This window comes from Sinohyriopsis cumingii, chromosome 13, assembly GCF_028554795.1.
Source record: "Sinohyriopsis cumingii isolate HCF-2022 chromosome 13, ASM2855479v2, whole genome shotgun sequence".
Taxonomy (NCBI): Eukaryota; Metazoa; Mollusca; class Bivalvia; order Unionida; family Unionidae; genus Sinohyriopsis; species Sinohyriopsis cumingii.
Genome location: NC_142973.1, coordinates 43,096,506 through 43,120,400, shown reverse-complemented (window position 1 = coordinate 43,120,400; position 23,895 = coordinate 43,096,506). Strand labels below are relative to the sequence as shown.

The window sequence follows — 23,895 nt, the reverse complement described above, 5'->3', positions numbered from 1 at the left end:
GCTGCCATAGTGGCTATACTGGATATCAGATTTGCATCATTTCCATCTGAAACCAACTAGACCACATAGGTCTTCTGGTGAAATCATTCTGATTAGTCTCATCTCAGACATCACCATCACCATAACAAAGAAGGCCGCTTAGGGTTTTCTTGGATTAACACCTTGTTTCAATTTTTTTGGCTAGAATTGTTTAGCTACTGGGAAACATTTACCAACAACTATATGCTGTCAGTTTTTATTTAATATAAATGATTTTCGCAAACTTTCTAAATTCAACAAAAAGATATTTTTGTTTCCAAATCATATTTAATTTATTGCATGCTGTGAGTCAACTAGTTTGTTCCTTGTGTCTTTAATGGTATTTTTAACAAATTCTTGGTTACATCATGCCAAAGATATGCAAGCTAAGTGCAGTTCCAAAGGACAAAACTAAGGCAGTTAAGCAAGGGCTGGCCTGGCTGAGTATTGAACTGTGACACTTCAAATCATGAGTTAGATGCTCTACCATGCTACTATGGTCCCCCATGAGTCAATAAGGAGTCACTAATTAGTCAACTAAGCTATTATGGTCCCCCATGAGTCATTCAGTTAGGCAGCAATCAATGTAGCAAGTTTGAGAATTACAATCCTCAAAATTAGGAGCTTCTTCAATGCTAAATCACGAAATTCATTAGAAGTAATAACTGATCTACCATTAGTGTGTGACTTTACTACTACAAAACTATTTGTATATATAATCTATGTCTTCACTGTCATGACAGGCATAATGCTTAACTAAAATATCTTTTATCCAGATGAACTAAGTATAAACAGTGGCTTGAAACGTCTAAACATAAGCATAAAATGCTAAAAATAGAAAGAAAATTTTTAAGTAAATTATGTTTCTCCAAGAATACTTACCCAATCACATTATGTTAGGACTACTAGCCCACTACTTTGCAAATCCAGCCCTACTAAAAGATGAAAATTCTTTTTCTGTCTATCTTTAAGTAGACAAAACACAATAACTCTTGCCCATTACCTCCCCTTGCCACCGCCTGGTGTCACTAGCTTTTTAGCTGAATGATATTCTAATGAGGATTCTCGTTGGGAGAATGTTGGGTGGGTGGGTAGGCCAATGATCACAACCCCTCCCAAGTAATTGACAGGGTGTTTCTGCTTGGGGCCTCTCCAACACGTAAGCCATCCTGGGTTGCACCAGGGGTGTCCTTATTCAAGCAACATCATTTGTAAGGAGTGCATAAAATGACAGCCGAGCAGGATCAAGTCCATTGCTACATTGAATAATCCAAGAAGTTGCAAGAACTCTCTTTCAGAGCTCCAAGTCCTCTTGGAAATGGACTTGATGAATTCCGTGAGCCTGATTACACGAACATAAAGAAACCGTACCAGAATCAGAGTGGTGATAAACTCCATACCCTGATGTGTAAAAGTTGGGATGAACTGAGGTCAGACTTTACCCAGTTCACTAGAAAGCCTACATTATCTAAAAGTGAGAGAAGATTGTTTCTGCCCTGGAGCAGAAAAGAACTTACCATATGTTTCTGGAGGATGTCATCCAGGTATGCTGCCATTGTTGTGGATGAAGTCAATCAAAACTAGGTGACAACACAGTCCATAACCCTGGTTAAAAACAAAAGGGCTCCATCTTGAATTTCAGTGGTGAAATGAACTGGTGAGGTGACTCAGGATGATGATCAGCCTCCACTTGCTGTTCACCTTCAGAATAAGAGCCCCGAATGAAACCCTGGAGATTGTGGGCTTTGCATAATCTCCACTGCCCGTTTTTCAATGAATGACTGCATCTTCTGTTGTAGAAAAGAATCCATCTCCTGATCTGACAGTACGTCCATGAAAGGGGAGAGAAGGAAAGGGGAGCCCCTCCAAATTGAACTGGATCACCCAATTTGGTCTAAAGGAGTAGAGAGATCCAGTGAGCCTGAAACTGACGGAGGCAGCCATCCACAGGTAGGCTGTCTGAGCAGTGGGGAGGGTAGGTCAGTGTCCAGAGTGTGGAGGTTTGAAGGCAGAGAAACTTGGTTTCTTGCTGCCTCTGTATGGTTGCCTGTAAGCTTGGTTAGACTGTTGTCTCCTGGCATTGTGCTGGGATCTATACTGCACCTTTGACTTAAAATATATCTTGTCCCTAGTCCACTTATTGCCCCTCCACAGCTGTTTGGACTGATTGTTTTGAAAAGCCTCTGTGGGTTGAGTGGTGAGATGGAGGAGCAGTTCCTAAGCTGACTGCCTCCAAATTTCATTTAATCATCCTCCAAAGAGTAACAGTGACCCAAACTGGGTCACCCATACAACCAGAGTAGGATCAGGCTTGAGTGACATGAATTGCAGACATTTGTCAGACTGAATCATTTTAAAGCTGGCTGAAGCAGTCAATGCATCAGCCTTTAAATTTAACATGGAAGACACAGTAACAATGTTCCAAACTAGCTTTTGATGTGGCATGGAACATATTTTTGTCCACTTTAAATCAGTGAACTAGACATTTAACCTGCTTTTAGATTTTTATTTTAATCAAGGGCCTGGAGATAAATACTGAAAACATCTTGAGTGTTGTACCAGTGAGCTAAGAATATTGCTGGTCCTCAGCTCCTGAAAACAAAAACCTTAAAATTCCCCAGGTCCCCAATTCTACCATAGAGGCAGTCATTGATCTTAATTTTATCTGATTGGGCAAGAAGCCAAAAGGACAACATTCCTTCCTCCTGGTCAAAATCTACTGAAGCTTTAACTTCATTGTCTTCAGTTGCATTAGGGGTGGAGGCCATTCTGAAGTTACAAACACACTATTAATGTCCTTGACTTGCGGCCTTGAGGCTAAATTCAGTCAGTTCCATGGTCGGATCTGAGTATGGCTGATTTGTAGGAGCTTCATCACACTCACTGTGTGTCGAGTCCTGACCAGGTTCTACTTATAGCTCTGGATAAGCCATACCAGGTGCCATCAATGACTCAATGCGACTTCTTTGAAAATGTCACTAACTCTCCCATGTGGATAAGTAGTGAACATATGGAAGTCTGGCACTGCCAGAACAACTGGCTGGTTGCCTGGTGTATGGTTGGCCTGGATGCTGGTGGTATACAAGATGACCCTACTATCATCGGTACCAGCCACTCCAAGGGGTTGGCTGGACGGATAGAGTTCTCACTAAAATCTCTATCATAGTGAGTGTATGTCACCAACGATACAGCTAAACATATGGATCTGTCACTAAGATAACCATAAATCCTAGCTGGTCAGACCATCTGATCAAAAAGTCCCCATGCTGAGATGGTTGGACAGTTATCACTGGTATTGGCCAGTTCAAGGGTTTGGCTGGATGGACAGATTTCTAACTGAAATCTCTGTCATAGAAAGGGTATGTCACAGACAGTATGGCTAAATGGATAGACCTGTCACAAAGATCCCCATAAATCCTAGTTGGCTGGACTGTTTGATCCAAAGGTCCACCATGTTGGATCAATGGTGACAGATGGACGGCTAGTGATGGCAAGGCTGTATTATGATATTGTTCCAGTGGATCCAGTATAAACCACATGCATCCCAACTTAAAGACATGGACAAGACTATATGTCTCCTCCATAGACATGGACATGGACAAGACTATATGTCTCCTCCATTGACATGGACATGGACAAGACTATATGCCTCCTCCACAGACATGGACATGGACAAGACTATATGCCTCCTCCATAGACATGGACATGGACAAGACTATATGCCTCCTCCATAGACATGGACATGGACATTACTATATGTCTCCTCCATAGACATGGACATGGACAAGACTATATGCCTCCTCCATAGACATGGACATGGACATTACTATATGTCTCCTCCATAGACATGGACATGGACAAGACTATATGCCTCCTCCACAGACATGGACATGGACAAGACTATATGCCTCCTCCATAGACATGGACATGGACAAGACTATATGCCTCCTCCATAGACATGGACATGGACATTACTATATGTCTCCTCCATAGACATGGACATGGACAAGACTATATGCCTCCTCCATAGACATGGACATGGACAAGACTATATGCCTCCTCCATAGACATGGACATGGACAAGACTATATGCCTCCTCCATAGACATGGACATGGACATTACTATATGTCTCCTCCATAGACATGGACATGGACAAGACTATATGCCTCCTCCATAGACATGGACATGGACAAGACTATATGTCTCCTCCATATATACGTACATGAATAACACTTTGTTATCCCTACATAACACAGACATGGATAACATTATATGCTCCCTTGATATACAAGGATAACACTATCTACTCCCTCCACAGACATGGATACCACTATATATTCCCTCCACATACATGGATAACTTTATGTATTCCCTCCATAGACATTGTATGGAAAGCACTATATACTCCCTCCAGACAAGGACATGGATAACATGAGATACTCCTGCCACACACATGGATAACACTACATACTACCTCCACAGACATGGTCATGGATAACACATTATATACTCCTTCTAAGGACATGGACAGGGATAACATGAAACACTCCCTCCAGATACATGGATACCACTATATACTCCAACCACAGACATGGATACCACTACATACTCCCATCACAGTAATGGACATTGATAACATAAAAAACTCCCTCCACAAGCATGGATAACACTATATACTTCCTCCACAAACATGAATATGGAAAACACTATATACTTGCTCCACAGCCAAGGTTAAAACTATGTCCCCTTGACAAATACAGACATAGAAAACACTATATACTTGCTCCACAGCCATGGTTAAAACTATGTCCCCTTGACAGATACAGACATAGAAAACACTATACACTCCCTCCATAGATATGCCTGGGACATAATAATGAAAGTGTAAAGATAATAAACCAGATGACAATTCTGCACAACACATTCCAGGAGTGATAATCAAGGTAACTGAAAAACAAATTATGTACACTTAATGCCACCTCAGCAAAATAACGGCTATATGCCAACAATGGAAAGCAGGTACCCAAAATAATTTAAAAAGGGGAACAGCATTAAACATGAGACAGACAAGCACATCCAAATAAATGCAAACATTAAGTATAACAATAAAATAAATAAAAGGCAAAGATGTTTGAAACCTGCATGAAGTATTACAATAAAAAGATCAAGGCAAAACATGTAAACAGTGTGAACTTGCAAGTAAAGAAACAACTGTAGCAGTCTATTTACACGCAACTCAAGATTTCATGAAGCATGTGATGCGAAATCTATCAACTGGTGTATTTTAATGACCCTCTCTCAACCCTCAAAACTTTAAAATGTTGAATCTTACCTCCTCTAATGCTCCAGTGGATAGGCGATGTCCTGCCACATTGATGACATCATCTGTTCGTGACATCACAGCAATGTAACCATCCTTGTCTCTATAACCAGAGTCCATTGTGTCATAATAACCCTATATTTTGAAACAGAAAAGAGCAGCATGACCAGTGCCTATTTTAAAAGCTCTCCTATCCAATAAGAAATGGCAAGACAGAAGGAGACATAATGTTTAATTATATGTCATATACATGCATCACTGGCAAAGTTATCACATACGTATAACATATGCATTACATAATATGTATAGCTAAGCTCAAACATAAATTTTAAAGATAATGTAAAATTTAAAGTAGAAACATACCAGAGATTTATCAATTACATGTCTTATGCATAAATTATACGTGTTTCACATTATATTTTGTATATGTATTGATAATGTTTCCTGTGCTGGATCTTTTGTATGTTTTATATGTGCAGGGTCCACATCTGGGCATGATTCAGACAAAATAGTCAATCGTGAGTGACCATTTTTGCCTATACACTGCAAAAGCTAAGATCATTTTGCTTCATCTTAATTTCACACCTTTCCCACCCACCCACTTTTTGTTTCAATACAATGTATTAATAATCAAAGTAAAATGTTGACTTTTGAGAATATTTTTCACTGAAACTGGTTGAAGGTAAATTAAAAAAATGACTATGTTATGCAGTCAATTTTAGTGCTAATTTGATCATACATACTATGTTCATAATTCCCATAATTGTTTTGACTGAAAGGCTCACCTCAATTTTGCTAAAGTATGTGTGTTTAAATCGGTGGTCATTATCCCATAGTGTGGAAAATGCACCTGGTGGCAGTGGTAATCTGAAATATACAATTTTATTTTATGCTAGCCATGAAGTACTGGATCTTCTAAAAGAAATGATTTTGATAATTCACTGGAGTGGGACTGCTCTTGTAGCCTAAGTGATTAGAGTGTCCACCTTCGATAAAGGAGGTCACAGGTTCAAACCCAATCTGAGTCATAACAAACAATTTTAAAAAATGGCACTGGCAGCTGCCTCGCTAGGTCCTAAGTATTATTTGGGTAGTGGTTGGCCTGGTATTAGTGTGTGTGTGTGTGATTTGGATTTTTAATGTAGCTTTAACAATTTTTCAGTCATATTGCTACAATATCTGCAGTGTGGCAGTTTATAGTGATGTCCAGCACTAATGCATCATGCTGCAGACATGTAGCATGATGTCCCACCCAGTCACATTATCCTGACACCAGGCTGACCAGTCCGAACACTAACCTCTTAATGCTGAGCACCAAGCAAGGCAGCTGTTAGTACCAGTTTTGTAAGTCTTTGGTATGACTCGGCCGGGGATCAAACCCATCACCTCCATCCGAGGTGGATGTTCTAACCACTAGGCCACCGGAGCGGTAGGCCTGGTATCAGGATAATGTGACTGGGTGGGACATGTCTGCTGCATGATGCCTCAGTACTAGACATCACTATAAACTGCCACACTGCAGACATCATAGAGATATAACTGAAAAATTGTTAAAGCTCCATTAAAAATCTAAATCACACACACAAAGAGGTGTGGAATACAATATTTTTTTTCACTGCCAAGTTCATGACATTAAAGACAAGAAATCTGAGCTATTTTCAGATGCTTGTCTAGTAGTAAGTATGGCTGCCTTGCACGCACACAAATCAAGTTCATATCCCACAATGTGCATATAATATTTTTCTTCAATTTCTTTTTTTCCTTGTTGTATGTGCTGTTTTACCTTAACTTGTGAAGGAGAATTATGTTACTACTGATATTTTCTGTGTGAGTATAAACAGAACATAGCAAAACAAAAACCATAAGCCACTGACATTATCATGCAAGATGCAGTAAAAAATTCGGCTGATTCCATCTATTACACTATGAATCAATAATATTGAACCAGCTCTAGTATATGGAACAATGTTATGCCAGGTTCTGTGCATCCAAACAACATCTTTGTACTATCAAAAGAAGTGTAAACAATTTTTTAGTCGAAGTAAAACAACTAGCTTAGCATGAGCAAACCTGAAAACAAATGCCATCTAAGTACAGGAAGTGTATGTGCACTTAGTGACTATGGGTAATCTTTGGTGGGAATGTACATGTCATTTCTTTTCAATAGAAAACAACACTACATGCTCAATGATCATTCCTGGGATTTAAACAACATGTAGTATATATGGAGATGAATATTTAGATATAAATTATGTATCTTTGAAACTGAAAGAGTATGGTACCATATATACTTGTGTATAAGCCTGTTTGCATATAAGCCCGTTCGCATATAAGCCAACCCACCATACTGAACAGGAAAAACATTAAAAAGTACATGAACAGTGCATAAGCCAACCCATTAGTCCAGCCATATTGAAAATCTTGTTATTGCTACTGTATCTCAATGGATGGTCATATTCACATGGGGTTTTAGCACAAGAGGTCATGTGAGTTCAGGTTAGGTATATGATCTCGTCTTTAGCAGTCTACAATAACAATAAATAACGGTAGTCAAAAAGAAAACTCAAAATTGTCCAAGTTTAGACCTTGACCCACAGACTTTTACCTTTTTCCTAAATTATTTAGCTTATACACAAATATATAAAGTATATAGCTTTTATAATTTCCATTCTATTCATTTACAACTTTCTCTTTGACAAAACTTGTGTTAAATCATGACATTTAAAGCAAAGGACATTCAGCAAAATGGTAGGAAACAAAGCTGAAATCTCTCTCTCTCATATCAGGGCATACTTTATTTGGATCTCAAGGTGTAATAATAAAGATGTGATGATATGATACATTTGTTATGTCATGTTTATCCATTTTCAAGCTTATGTATTTCAATACACACATATAAAAGAAAATTTAACAGCATAATGTACCAGTGCATGATCTAATGAAATTTTGTAAAGTGCATATGAATTTAATGATGACAATCATTTATTATCCTATACATGGTCTCTTCCCCAAAATGATTGCTATTTCTGTGTATATGAAATTCTGTACTTTGAAAAAAAATTAATTTCTTTTTATATACAAAACAATTACATGGATTACTGTATGGTACTTGTTCAGTTTGTTGTCATTAGACTGGCAATACAATTTCTAAAGACTTTCTTTGTTTCTCTGATAGTAACATTACAAGCCATCAAACCATGGTGTGCTAACACATTAAAGACAAGTAAAACAGCCCTTAAATACTAAATTAACTGAAGGATGATAAAGTAATTCACAAATTACAGTGATTCCAAAACTTTACACATTACTTTTCTATCACTTTATCTGCAATACCACAGGCATGAGAGAATGACAGAGAGATAAAGATGAAGAAAAAAACTGAATTACTTGACGACAATATCTCCAAGCTCTGCATCATCCGCTTCTTTAGTTTTGTCGGCCTGCTTCACAACTGTCACTAATAAGTCAAAGAGAAAAAAGTCAAATAAATGAGAGAGATCACTAAAAGATGTTTAATGAGTGATATGTCTTCTCTGGTTATTTCCATTAGTTATGCTTATTTCAAAGTATAATTTTCTGTTTCATTATATATATATTTTCAAATGATTTTCTATTTCGATGCTTTGATAGAGAAGTGATAAAGACTTAAAGTACTGTACTCACACCAGGGTTAGCAGTGAACATCTAAAGTCCATATTGATTATTGTTAAACACATATTATAAATTGTTTGTGTTTTCTGGATTTTTAACATAGGTTTCACAATTTTTCAGTCATATCACTACATGGCAGTATGTGGTGATGTCTAGCACTGGAGCATTATCCGCACATATGTAGCACGATGTCCCACCCAGTCACATTATCCTAACACCAGGCCAACCAGTCCTAAAACTAACTAACCTCTTAATGCTGAGTGCCTAGAGAGGCAGCTGTTAGAACCATTTTATAAGTCTTTGGCATGATTCGACCAGGGTTTGAACCTGCAACCATCTGCATCCATGGTGGTATGCCACTGGAGTGGTCTCAAGCTAGGATGTTTTATTAGATTTCAGCAAATTCTACTAAATGATACTTTTTATAAATTATTAAGTTTTTCATGTTCGCAACTATATTTGAAGGAAATTGTCATTATTTTGTACAAAAGTAAAAGCCTTTCATATCAGAATGCTTTCTGTCCAATTTGTCAAATATTTTTTAATGGATTTTGATATGACATTTAAAGGATTTTCTCTCTGATGTCAAACTGAAGTCATTTGTAAAAACTGAAGTCTTTAATGCCAGAATGGTTTCCCTTACATTTGTTTAAATTTGCTGAGCCATTTCTGAGGATTAATAATTTATAGTATTTTTTACTTTTTGTAGCGGTGGGTATATTGAATGGTGGACTGGCATCATTGGCATAAATCTGAAAGACCTTTATGCCAGGATGCTTTCTGTTAAATTGGTCCAATTTGATGCAAGTTTTGCAAATAAGTCTTTGAAAAGTTTTTATTCTTCCATATTTAGCAAGCCTGCTACATTTGCTTGTGGATTCATCATCATTTGTACAAAACTGAAAGCTTTCTTGCCAAGATGCTTTGTCAGATTTGTCAAATTCTGTTGAGCAGTCTACAAAAAATAGTAAAGTTTTTTTTCCACAAAAATGCTGATGACAGCCATATTTGATGGCAGATCAGCAGCATCTGAAACCCTTCATGCCAGAATGCTTTCTGTAAAATTTGGTCAAATTCTGCTGATTGGTTTTTGAGAAAAATTTCAGCATTCATTAAAGAAACATGAAATAACTGGATGCCCAATTCCTCTACAAAATCATGACAAATTGGTGAAACTGTTTTTGATAAGCTGTACATAACAGTCATAAATGGATGATGCATGATGTATGAAGGACCACTACATCATTGGACTTGGCTTCACAGCACAGGTGAGTGAAACAAAAGGAAATGAAAGTATGCAATAATAAAGAAATAATTAAAAAATTAAGTGAAATGAATTAAGGGTCATGATCTTGTAAGAAAAAAAATGAACCAACAAAGGTCTGTCCTACTTTTTAACGTGGGGCCCCGAGTGGCCGAGTGGTCTAAAGCGCTCTCCATTACGGATCACTGCCATCTCACCTCTGTCTGCGTGGGTTCGAGTCCAAGGCTCGGCTAACATTTGTACATGGGAAAGCCTGCCGGTAGCTCCTCATGGGTCGGTGGTTCTTCCCTGGGTTTTCCAGGGTTCTTCCTCCACCAGTTATACTGGCTGCCATGTATAGCCTATCTTGTGCTGAAAAATGGCGTTAAACCCTAGAACAAGAAGGGAATAACCCAGGGAACAACGGTAATATATACAGAAGGGAAGTTTTTCATCATTTCCTGTTTCAGATCTGTAGGGAACTTGATAACAAGATTATCAAAACACAAGAGGGTGGAATAAAAAATAAATAAAATGTACTCAACATATTAATGCAATGCCTGCACCCAGGGATTTGACCCCTGGGACAGGAGTTGCAAGGGCAGGAAAGTAAATATTTGATGGCAAGGATAGTAGTGGCAAGGATAGGAAGGTAATGTGATGATGTAACAATCTCACTACAAAGTGAATTGTTTAAGTGGGTTACTGAAATATAATATACATGAAAAAAAACTTTAACCATAAATTGGCCCACCCAGGGGCAGGATTAGCTCTGACAGAAGGGGAGCATGTAATGATTTCATATTCCTAATATTAGGTGAATCGGGCAATGGGTTATTGAAAAATATGTGATGCAAAAAGCTTTAACAAATAATATTTTTTTAAAACAAATGGTACTACATAGAGGCATATCACAAGTGTGTGTGTGTGTGTGTGTGTGATTTGGATTTTTAACATAGCTTTAACAATTTTTCAGTCATGTCGCTATGATGTCTGCAGTGTGGCATTTTTTTTTTTTTTAGTGATGCCTAGTACTGGGGCATAACGTCACAGACATGTAGCATGATGTCCCACCCGGTTACATTATCCTGACACCAGGCCGACCAGTCCTAACACTAGCTTCTTAATGCTGAGTGCTGAGCGGGGCATATGTTAGTACCATTTTTTAAGTCTTTGATATGACTTGGCCAGGGACTGAACCCACAATCTCCCGCATCCAAGGCGAACGCTCTAACCACTAGGCCACCAGAGCAGTCTATCCCATAAGTAAGAGTGATACTGACAGAAATGCTGAATGTGACAATATTGTTTTGTAAATATAAATGTTATGATATTTCAAATATGAAATAAATTAAATAAGGGGTTAAGAAAGTATAAGTGAGGAAGAAAGAAAACCTTAAATAAAAGGTTTCACTAAAATGTGTCCACATCAAAAGTCTTTATCACATGGTGGGAGTTTGTGATGTCTTTCTAAATATAAATGTTGAGCAAAAACTTATGGATATGTAAGTGATGACACAATTTAATCAAATGCTTTAACCAAAATGTATCTACAATTCTTGACCCTATTGTCCTACCAAGGGGCTGAAGTGGTACAGCAAGGGAGTATTATTTATATTATTGTTTTATTATTTTCCAAATAAAAATGTGAATTGTTCAAGGGAATATGGAAATGTAGTGATGAAACAAATTAATCAGTAACTTCAACCAAAATGTTTCCACAATATAATTCTTGACACACACCCACACTCTGGGGATGAGAATAATCTGATAATATTGTATTCTAAATGAGGAGTTAACTAAGGAAGGGATCTTAAAAATATAAGTAAAGAAAATATATTTCACTAAAAAATTTAATCAATAACTGTTCCCAATATAATTTTTGACCCTACAGCCTCATCCACGGCCAGGAGTGATACTGAGAGAAGTGTAGTATGTGATGATGTTATATTTTAATATGAAGTAAACTGGAAAATGGTTACTGAAAAAGAACTGCTGAAAAAACTTTAACCAACTGTTTAAGTCTATTCTGGCTCAATGCCTGACTTGGTAATATTATATTACCACATTCAAGACAAAAGTAAAAGACTGCAAAGTATTCAATCAAGCTTAAGGCAAGTAATCCTGAATAAATGCCAGGGACCTACCATTCCACCCTGGCACAGGTCTGCCAGTCACACCAGGTGTTGGATGAAGAGACATTCCAAGCCCCACACAGGTGGATGTGATAGGCCAACCAGTCTCTGAAAGTACAGAAAATATTCAAATACAGTTTTCCAAGATTAAATTTCAAGGTCAGACAAACCTTCTAAATTAATACATATTTTTGAAGCATCCCCATATCTGTAACAGCTACGGTCTAGGTCTCACACTGACATCATGGGTGAAAATGAACCTGATGAAAATGAACCTGTATTAAAATGCTACCTGAATTAAAAGATCACCTTATCGTTTTGAGAGGTAACTTCATAGTCAAGGTAAAACTTAATGATTTGCTATCAGCACAACTCAGTGGTTGAACACCCCCCCCCCAAACACCAACAAAATCTACTAGACCACATGAGTGCCAATAAAGGCATTTTAAATGTGTTTTCTATAAACATATTAGCTCCTTTAATCTGAACACCTCATCATGAAATTCTGTGTATTAAGCATGTATAATATAATGCTACAACTTTCAGGGGCTATCAGAGAAAATAACTTAATAAAGAGTGGCATTCCCGTCAATGCATTTTGAAGTACATGGCTACCAAGAACAAAGATATACTGCCATTAAATTTGCTATTTCATAAATTGAAAATGTTTCTAATTTAACAATAAGAACTAGAAGTTATGCTTCAGCTTTTATTTTAATTCAATCTGAAGCAGTATACAAAGTCAAATTACAATTTTGTATAAAGTACTTTCAAATTCGAGGAAGCCTATGAGTAATTTAAATTTATTACAATTCCAAAGGACAGGAATGTCAAATATCTTGACAGAAGCACAGTATGGCTCAAAATTAACACTAATGAGCTAATCTGATAGAAGTGAATTTGCAGATGGAACACTAAAACCCAATCCATCAAAAATCCACTGGAGCAGTACAAATTTCCACCAGTCGCTATCACAAGTTAGCAAGTGGACATGTGATGGATGAATCTAATGAAACAGGTGATAACATGCCTTTTCATGGTCAACTGATTTGATTGTGTTAACCGAGTACCTGTTAAGACCCGGCATTTGATGGGGTATAATGAATGCAAGTAGCGAAAATATCTTTGTGTTCTTCCATGCATCAGATAAATAAGGATAATATAATACCTCAATATAAGACAAACATACCTATAAGGTAGTCCACTATTATGAATACCTCAATATAAAGCAAACACACAGATTAGGCTGTCCTTCCATTATGAATAGAATACCTCAATACAAGGCACACACACCAATAAGACAGTCCACTATTATGAATACCTCCATACAAGACACAACACTAATAATGCAGTCCACTATTATGAACAGAATACCTGAATCTAAGGCACACACACCAATACTATATGTGTAGAAATGTGTCCACTATAGGGATTGGTATATGTCTGCTATGTGTGTCGAGATGTGTCAACTATATGGATCAGTATATGTCTACTATGTGTGTGTGTGTGTGTGTGAGAGAGAGAGATTTGGATTTTTAACACAGCTTTAACAACTTTTCAGTCATATCACTATGATGTCTGCAGTGTGGCAGTTTATAGTGATGTCTAGCACTGGGGCATCATGCCACAGACATGTAGCATGATGTCCCACCCAGTCACATTATCCTCACACCAGGCTGACCAGTCCTAACACTAACCTCTTACTGCTGAGCACCAAGCGAGGCAGCTGTTAGTACCATTTTTATAAGTTTTTGGTATGACTTGGCCGGAGATAGAACCCACGACCTCCCGCGTCCGAGGCAGATGCTTTAACCATTAAGCCACCAGAGCGGTCTCTACTATCTGTGTAGAAATGTGTCCACTATATGGATTGGTATATATCTACTATGTGTGTCAATATGTGTCCACTATATCGATCAGTATATGTCTACTATATGTGTGTCCACCATATAGATTGGTATGTGCCTTCTGAAAGTCACAAAATGGGAAGGTCTTTTTGAACCAACTGTTGCCAACAGTCTGGTCTTTTCAATCAAGTCTCAAAACTGGAACCCTATAAAACTAAAGTACCCAAAATTAGTCTCCTTAGAAGTGAAGACCTAAAACAGGACAAGTAAATACAACCACAGTCAAACCTATCTACAGCAGCCACCCACGGAGAAAGGCAAAGGTGGTCTTTGTAGACTGGTGGCCTCTGAAAGCAGGTACAGCTGCTATCAAACTTGGTTCATGACAAATGTATGTACTATGAGCCAAATGGCATTAGCATTATTATTAGTAATATTATCATCATTATTATTTCACCTGTATTATTATCAGCAGTTGTACAAAGATATGTGTATTTAGTAAGGCCATTTAGCAAAACGAAAAATACAGTTTAATAAAACACTGTATATTCCCTAATTAATGCCCCCACTCTATGTTTCACACAAGGATGCTCTATCTTCACTTTAATCAATCATGTACAATGAATCATAACTAAACCTTAAAAAAGACACTATCTTTTTTTGTGCCTATCTCCATCCCCATTTCAGTTACTAACTGACAGCTTCCCTCTACAAAACACATGACTAACTTTTTGTAAGGACAGTTCATATAATTAGGCATGAAAACAGGTGTTAACATTTCAAACAACTGACTATTAAGCTGTTGTTCAAACTCACAGAAATCAAAAGACAGCTTATGTTTGCGGTCCGTGATGATTAGGGAATGAAAAGAAGCTTCCTGGGTCTATAATTAATAGCAACCAAACCAAACTAAGGGATATTACTAGGATAGTATACATATATTAGGAGATGTCATGGGATTTATGTTTCATTAGAAATAGTTCTGATACAAAATCTTGAAACAACAATAAAAACTGCCTTGCTTCCGAAGTCTACATGTGGACACCTCTGAGTTTCACTGGTTAAGTAAGTACAATTGAAATGTGCAACATTTAAACATTGATTCAAGTTATATACCTTTATATTCACCATGCCTGGCTCATCAAACACAAGAAATTTAATTTGTATACTGGTAGCAGTCATTGTTAATATGCTCCTGTGACCATAGAAGACAGAGTGAAACCACTGTTTGGTTAAGAAATATATGACTGCTTACCATGGAATATGTAGCCACTGTCTGCAGAAGACAGGTGACTTCTGATTATATGACATTTAAAACAAGGTCTTTACAGGCAGACTCTTTGAAAAATTGTCTTTACTTTGGCATATACCAATAAGGACAACATAAAGCAATTCCTCCTCCCACTTCCCAGATGTATTCAACTAAAATCATTATGCAGAGTCTATTACATTACTCTGGTCCTAAGACTGGATCTGAACTTTAAGATTCCTATGGATCTGGGCTTTTAGGTTCCTATGGATATGAGCTTTTAGGTTCCTATGGATGTGGACTTTAAGATTCCTATGGATGTGAACTTTAAGATTCCTATGGATATGGACTTTAAGATTCCTATAGATGTGGGCTTTAAGATTCCTATGGATGTGGACTTTGGTGGTGCTCTACAGTTTTGTATTTTAAAAAAGAATTTCCCTGGCTTTCCTCACTGGTTATACTGGCCATTTAAAAAAGACCTTGTATATCTTAGGTATAATTCAAAGAACCTTTAATTCCATTTGTTTTCATGTATGATTGATGGGTGTAATATGGGTTATAGAGTATACAGCTGGGCCTTACTTAGATGTGCACCTTTCAAAAAAGTGCTAGCTCTACTTGGTCATTTTCACTTCCTGAACTTCAGAGGTAAATTGTATAAAAAAGAGCTGATAACCTTTTTTTTCACATTTTATATATTTGGTAATTCATTCATTGCACTTTCAGAAGCTGGTATTGTCTAGTCTGGCAAAATTCATTTCCCTTTTTTAATAGCTGTTATGGATAGTGTCCTTTAGACTAATTCAGGCTGATTTTTTAGCACAAGGGAGCAGTCATTTTAGTTAGCAGTGTGCTTAAATCATGTACAATTTCCAAAAGTATAATATCCAAAGAAATATCATCCACATTACATCAATGTAGCATAGAGGTATGCCAACATTCTCTCCATTGTGCATGTTTTAAATGCGAACAACTTCACCTTACATATGTCACTCTCTCAAAAGTACATAATAACTAGTGAGCGCCCCCTTTAAGATTCCTATGGATCTGGACTTTAAGATTCCTATGGATGTGGGCTTTAAGACTCCTATGGATACAGACTTTTTGATTCCTACAGATAGGGACTTTTACATTTCTATGGATGTGAACTTCTGATATGCTGATACATGACGATGATATCTGATGTAAAAGTGGACATCCTCACCTAGGGGGGCCCCCTGAGTGGCCAAGTGGTCTAAAGCGCTCACTGTTATGGATCACTACCATCTCACCTCTGTCTGCGTGGGTTCAATGCTAGGATCCGGCCAATGTGGATATTTGAGAAAGCTTGCCAATAGCTTCTTGTGGGTCGGTGGTTCTTTATGGGGGTTTTCCGGATTCTTTCTCCACCAATGGTACTGGTCGCCATGTATAGTTATCTTCTGCTGAAAATGACGTTAAACCCTACAATAACAACAATAACATCCTCACCTAAAGGGAACTAACTCTTGATTTACAGGATTATGTACAAATAGGCCAGTGTGTGGATGGTCAATAAGAAATCAACAGTCCCAGATTGTGACATAAGCTCAAGAACATGATCAAGAGACAAGGAACTGACCTGTTTGCCACCAGTTGTCCAGCACTGGACAGCCAAATGCCTTCTTGGCCCAGTGCATGGTCTCAATATCACAGTGTTCTCCAGCCACAAACATGGCTCTGAATCTGGAGTGCAAAAAATATAAAGATTTCTGAAAGCTATTTCATTGTTAACAGACTGATGAATCTACAAATTCCTTTACCTAACACCAGCTGTCAGTTAAATGTTTACTGAAAAATCCAACTTCCTGTTGCCCATTCTGAAGCTTGGCTACAGGTGATTTATTATGTAATAATACTTACATCATTATGTAATAATAGCTATATTATTTTGTAATAATACCTATGTGATGTAATAATAGCTATATTATTTTGTAATAATACCTATGTGATGTAATAATACCTATATTATTTTGTAATAATACCTACATTAGTATGTAATGTAGGGTTCTAGAGTAATGTGATTAAGTAAGTATTCTCTGAGAAACATAATTTACTAAATAAATGTATTCAATCAAACACATTCCCTGGACACATTAATGTTAGAAGAGTAAGTAATGGGAGAAGGAAAATGCAAAAGCATCCAAATCTTTACCAGAGAAGAAACAAGGGAAAACTGGATATTCCTAGATGACAGATAAACCATCCCCTAACATGACAGCTGATGGTCATGTGTAACAAGATGTCGATATACCAGTTATGAGAAACAAATGTGGTTTTCTTTCCATGACAACATCTAGTGAATCTAACAAAAGCTATAAACTCATGTGAAAAGGTTGTGATATCATTAACTGGGTCTTGTGGTAATCCGGGCCATAGTCACTGGATTCACCCATAGACAGAAGCTTGAGAAGGTTGACTGTGTATGCTAGTCAATGGCTTCAGTAATGTCTTGAATTCAACCAATGCATTCAAACATGAGGCTCATTGAAAGCTCAAATCTCACAAGCTGAAATTATGATGAAGTGTATGTGGCCCTAAGGAATTTCATCAGAGTATACTAAGCGTATCGCCAGCTTAAGCCAAAACACCAAGGTGTTATGCTTCCTGTCATTACCAGAATAACGAGGAATTGTCTGGTTCCATGACTGTTTTTCATGCACTTCATGTAGTGCCAATGTACATGGACTGGGTCTTGCAATGCCATCTCTCCTGACATATTGGTCAAGAACAAATAAATGACCACCCTTTGGTTTCCAACAGATGGTAACCTGTTCTTTGCCATGAAACCTGGTTGCATCACTTGAGTCAAAGAACCATTCAATCTGTACCAGAGATAGTTCTGATCCATGAAATGCTGGGTAATGTTTCTTTACAAAAGTGTGGATAGATAAAACTGTAAGGTGGTAAAAGTTCTGGAAAACAAATAGCCAAATATCCTACATACATAAAATATTTATGCAGTTATGTTTTGCTATCATTTTTTTCATTTCTAACATTCAGCACTCAAGTATCTGTTACTTAAACCTGACAAACAATCAAGTGAAATTGTTTTTGCCCTATGGTTACATTTACAGATACTTGAAACATTAGAAATATGTGTCTGGTTTGTTCAAAATAAATAATAAAAGAACTAAACAATATTCCTTAAATTGTAAATCAAATGGAAATAAGTTAAGCCTGGATAAAAATAAAAAGGCCAGTGATGGTGTATAGTTTGGTCTGTTTCAGGTTTATCCTTATCATAACTATATACATTGTTTTCTTCAAAAAAACAAATTGTTCAACTGTAATGATTTTTTTTAAAGGATTACATTATTTCTAAATGCTATTTCCTTTTTAAATGAAGTACAAACTAAATTTGTAGAACATTTGGCCAATGTGACATGTCATTTTCATCTCCTTAAAGAAAAGTAACTGCATGTTGACAAAATTCAACCTTCCTTGGCTACCATCGTTTTTGATCCAACTGTAATTGTGCACAACAGAGTTTTTTTAAAAAAAACTTGATTGTGCCCGGATGTACTTCATTAAGGAAAACAACCTCACAAGTATAGTGCAACTAAAGCAATTAGAAGCTAATCAGCATAAAAAGGTAAATATGGGCTGCTAACTATTTTATGCGAGAAATTATTGAAAATTTGACCCCTAATACTGGGGTTGACTGGGGAACATGCATCACTTATTCAAGCATTAAGACTTTGACCCAATGCCTATCATAAATACAAAGGTTGACATCTTATACTGTAGGACTACTATTATGCACACACAAAAATGTGGTCAGCAGACCCACAGGTTTTATAACTTTACAGTTAAGTAGTCCAAGGTAAAAAAATCTGGCGCTCTCTGGCATGCAAACTACTGATTTGTCCACCCATGCCTCTACTCATTCACATACATAATACACAGTTAACCTGGTGAGGGTATAATATATCAAAATATACAATATAAAGTCTCTAAAATAGAAAGCTGACCATTTAATAAACATATTTAATCCAACCTCCAACTGTAGGCTAGGATGTATATAGATCTAGCATGGGTGAATCAATTTAAAGTGTACATCACAGTGACCATCTTTGGTCTTTAGGGTGTAGCATTAACTGAAATACATCCAATTTTCAAGTTTCATGATTGGAATACAAGAGTCTCTTGATGTGACTGTGAGGGACTAATGCTCTATTTGGTGAAAAGAATTTCTGAGAATTTAAGTTAAGACCATTACTTCCTTTTAACTAAAGAACGATGTAGCCATCTTTGACATTCTTCAGTATGTCAACTCTGCACCATTTTCAATTAGGACCAACACGGCAACATTAACAAGTCTGCTGGTGGAAACCCCACACTGATGTGACTTTGTTTTGGAGAAGCAATGATAAGATGGATGGCATGGTGGCATTATTCAATATCAGACTGGCAATATTTAGTACCAAACAGACATAAGAAGATTTTTTAAAAGAAAAGCACAACACTGATGTGACCAACCATCTTGATATGTCCATCCTTTCAGAAGGAGTAGCAAAACAATATTTTCAAGATGGCTGCTGCAGTGGCCATATTGAACATCAGATTGAAACCAGTTACATTTTGGATCAACTACATATCTTCTGGTAAAAATCCTATGGGAATATACTTTTTGGTCAGGGGGACTAGCAATAACCCGATTTTCATTTGGGACCAACTTGATATTTTAAGAAATCTTTTGGTGAATATCCAATGTTGATAGGACAATCCATTTTGAAGGAGTGAGAAGTAATAACAAGATTTTCAAGATAGCCTTTGTGTTTTCTATATTGTATACCAAAATGAAAACATTTCATTTCGGACCAACTAGACATTATAAAAAGTCTTCTGGTGAAAACCCCATGTCAGTCTGACTTTTCATTCAGGAGTAGTTATCACTAGATTTACAAAATGGCCACTATAACACCACCATGGAATGAATGTGTGTGTACAGTTTCATGGCAATCCTCCAAGTAATTGAGGAGGAGTAGTGATAATGCCAATGGACAAATGACAAACACTAGACCATCGCACAAGCTCTTCTGGTCTATGACTAGTAGAACTAATAAACCAAAAGCCAAGAAATTAACTTTTAGTACAGAATTTAAATAAAGTCACTGAGCATGAAATATAGGTCAATGAGAATCTGGAAATGTATGCTTCCAGTCACCAAGTTTCATGACTCTAGGTAAGATAGTATCATAAGGTCGTGAGCTAAAAGTCATGATAAGCCAGTAACGGATGAAATATAGGTCATGATGAGCTTCTTCTATTTTGAAAATGTGGCAATAACAGATTTGCATATCCTCATCGATTTTACAATTCTAGCATGAACTGTGCCGATAAATGAAAATCAAACTCAAAATTTAATCAAAGTCAGTGAAGTCATAAAATATGGTTAATACTGACCTACTACTGAAATGAGGGAGTAGCGTGTGCACACACATATGCACGAACAGATACTTTTATCTGTGCATATACCAATGCTGACACCAGGGGGAGTACAATAGTTAATCTCATCTTCACAGAAGTAAACTAAAATTGGGATCCACACTTGCCTTCAGATTATAAGCATGTTTGTGAGTTAACTGGTCATGTTTGTGAGTTAACTGGTCATGTCTGTGAAGTCATAAAATATGTGAGGTAACTGGTGCATGTTTGTGAGTTAACTGGGCATGTTTGTGAGTTAACAGGGCATACTATTAAGAGAGGTATCCTTATAACGAACATAAAATCATAAAAGTGAAACTTAACACAGAATGCAGAATTATAAAATAAAAATGTTTAATTGACATATGAACTAAGTGAAGAAATTATGAAAGCTGACCAAATTACTAGATTTTGAAGCAGATCATAGCAGTGACAGGCTATCTGAAGGAAAAGCGAGCACCATTTGGTTCTCTGTGGTTGCATCAAAACAGCAACAACCCAAAACTCTCTTTATATTGTTAAATAAAACCCAATTTAAGTAAACAATACTAATGTGTACAACATATATAACATCTACTTTGATATTAATATATCAACAAATATACTGTCCTGAAAGAGTTTTATTTTTCTATACTGGATCAGATGTTTTTTTAAACATGAGCATCCGTGTGCAAGATCAAGGGGATTATCACTGAAGACTTTTCATGAGTGTGCACTGCCACAAAACCAAGGAAGACTTGTACAGTATTGAAAAACATATTTCATTTCATGGGAACAAGGAAACAAACACCAATATTTTCAGTGAATAAAAGAACTCAAAAAGGCCTTATTAACAATCATAGCAACCAACAATATTAAACAATATTTAAAAACAGAGTTTTTATTTTATTAATGTCTTAATTTTGCAACAGAATTTTAAAGCGTTTCAAGCTGACTAAAAATGCACAGTCATTCAGCATCTTGTTGTTGTTGTTGTTGTTCTAGTGTTTAACGCCATATTTCAGCACAAGATAGGCTATACATGGTGGCCAGTATAACTGGTGGAGGAAGAACCCTGGAAAACCCAGGGAAGAACCACCGACCCACAAGAAGCTACTGGCAGGCTTTCCCACGTACCCACACTAGCCAAGCCTTGGACTCAAACCCACGCAGACAGAGGTGAGATGGCAGTGATCTGGAACGGTAAGCGCTTTAGACCACTCAGCCACTCAGGGCCCCCCATTCAGCATCTTGTAAACAGTTTATGGATATGCAGTATCAATGAGAAATATATCGAAATTATGGAAAATCTGCATATTTTGGATATTTTCTAAACAGCATTTCCTTGGCAACCAGCATGAGAACTTGTTACAGAAATAAAGAATTTCAAATGATTAATGTTTCAATACTGAATGAAGGAACAAGTGGAATAATTTTCAACTTTTGTGAGCCTTAGCAAGCAAATGCTGGAAAGTTAAGGAAGAAGTTTCTTCAATTCAGTATTCAGTCATTACCATTTGAGATTCTGTTTATCCAACTATACATTTTCATAATGTCAAGACATAGCAAAACAACTCAAATGGCCTCACACTGTTTGGACAGAAGATAACTTATCAGATTTAGGAGTCACACATTTTTTTTCATGAATCTGAATGTAGCTTTAGACAATGGAATCAGAACATGAGATTCTTGCTAAGGTGTGTAGTTTTAAATAAGAAAAGAAGCAGTTCATGACATTTGTCATATTTGGAGTGGGGGGGCTAATAGTACTTTTAACACATTATACCAGTTATATCAACCAGAAGAAACAAGAGCTAGTGCCTTTCCAAAGGACACACTGAACTAGATGACCTAAGCTGGCACCAATGGGTATCAAACTCACAACAGTTTGATTATGAGTCCATTGCTCTACCAACTGTGCTAACATGGCTACTAAGTTTGGGCCAATTTAAGCTGATTGTAGTTATTTTGAAACACTAGCAAAAACCCTGCAAACTGGTATGAACATGGACTGTCAAGATCTGTACTTATCACTGTTAAATTTCAAAATATTTATGGGAAAATTAAATTAGCTAAATTTCCTTACAAAAGGAATAGTGAATTCAGTCTTGTTTTCCACAGTGATAAGAAATTTTCAATTGAGTAATAGACATTATTAGATGGCTAAATATTGCCATTACTGATGTTAACTGATATATATATATATATATATATATATATATATATATATATATATATATATATATATATATATATATATATATATATATATATATATATATAATTTACTTACATTGGCAAAGGCATGTATTTTTTCCCATAATAAGCTTCTGGGTCCTGTTTACAAAACAAGAAAATAGAAGAAACATATTATTCACAGACAATAACACTAATTATAGAAATGAATTCTGCCATACAACAGAAAAGTCTCATTTTTTTAACTTTAAATCCTTTGAAAATAATACACATGCTTTCAAAAATGTTTCCTTTTTCGGACACCGAGATTATTATTAGATCCTATCATCTAGTGATAACGAGTATCTTATATGGTCATGTGACACACACCCAGCCTCAAACATTGCATATTCAATCTGTCAAAAGTTCAGAGTCCACTTGTGACACACACCTAGCTGCAAACATTTTACATTCAGATTTGTCAGCAGATCTGGGTCAACACGTAACATACTCCCAGCAGCAAATATGGTACATTCATTCAGATCTGCTAAAAACTAATGAGAGGAAAATGCGTAGAGGCAAAATGAATCCTCTCACTATGTAGTCAAGAAAACACACTTTCATATGTAGACAAGACAAAATTTGTTTCTAAAAATGTTGGGATTGTAGAGCCATTTTGGAAAAAATAAAGAATCAAATAAAAAAGTAGGAAACATGAAAAAATAGGGCAGCTGGAAAGACTGAATTGTGGCATGAAAATCAATGTGAAATATAATAAGATAACCAAGATTTAAAAATAGCTTCTAAACTTGTTTTTGTACAATGT

The 23,895-nt window shown here is 36.6% G+C and overlaps 1 protein-coding gene across 2 annotated transcripts in view; it reads right to left on the bottom strand.

Annotated features, from left to right (window-relative positions):
• The window catches only part of LOC149785304 (acyl-CoA synthetase short-chain family member 3, mitochondrial-like), an 88,278-nt gene that overhangs the window by 28,364 nt on the left and 36,019 nt on the right, over nucleotides 1–23,895 (bottom strand). For both annotated transcript variants that reach the window (XR_016425382.1, XM_089979196.1), the window contains exons 9-14: nucleotides 23,188–23,231; nucleotides 17,068–17,171; nucleotides 12,381–12,476; nucleotides 8,727–8,796; nucleotides 6,125–6,206; nucleotides 5,352–5,474 (exon numbers count right to left, since the gene is read on the bottom strand). Coding sequence is in view for 1 of the 2 variants with exons in the window: in XM_089979196.1 (XP_089835322.1) it covers nucleotides 5,352–5,474; nucleotides 6,125–6,206; nucleotides 8,727–8,796; nucleotides 12,381–12,476; nucleotides 17,068–17,171; nucleotides 23,188–23,231 (519 nt within the window). In the remaining variant the exon portion in view is untranslated. The remainder of the gene's footprint in view (nucleotides 1–5,351; nucleotides 5,475–6,124; nucleotides 6,207–8,726; nucleotides 8,797–12,380; nucleotides 12,477–17,067; nucleotides 17,172–23,187; nucleotides 23,232–23,895) is intronic.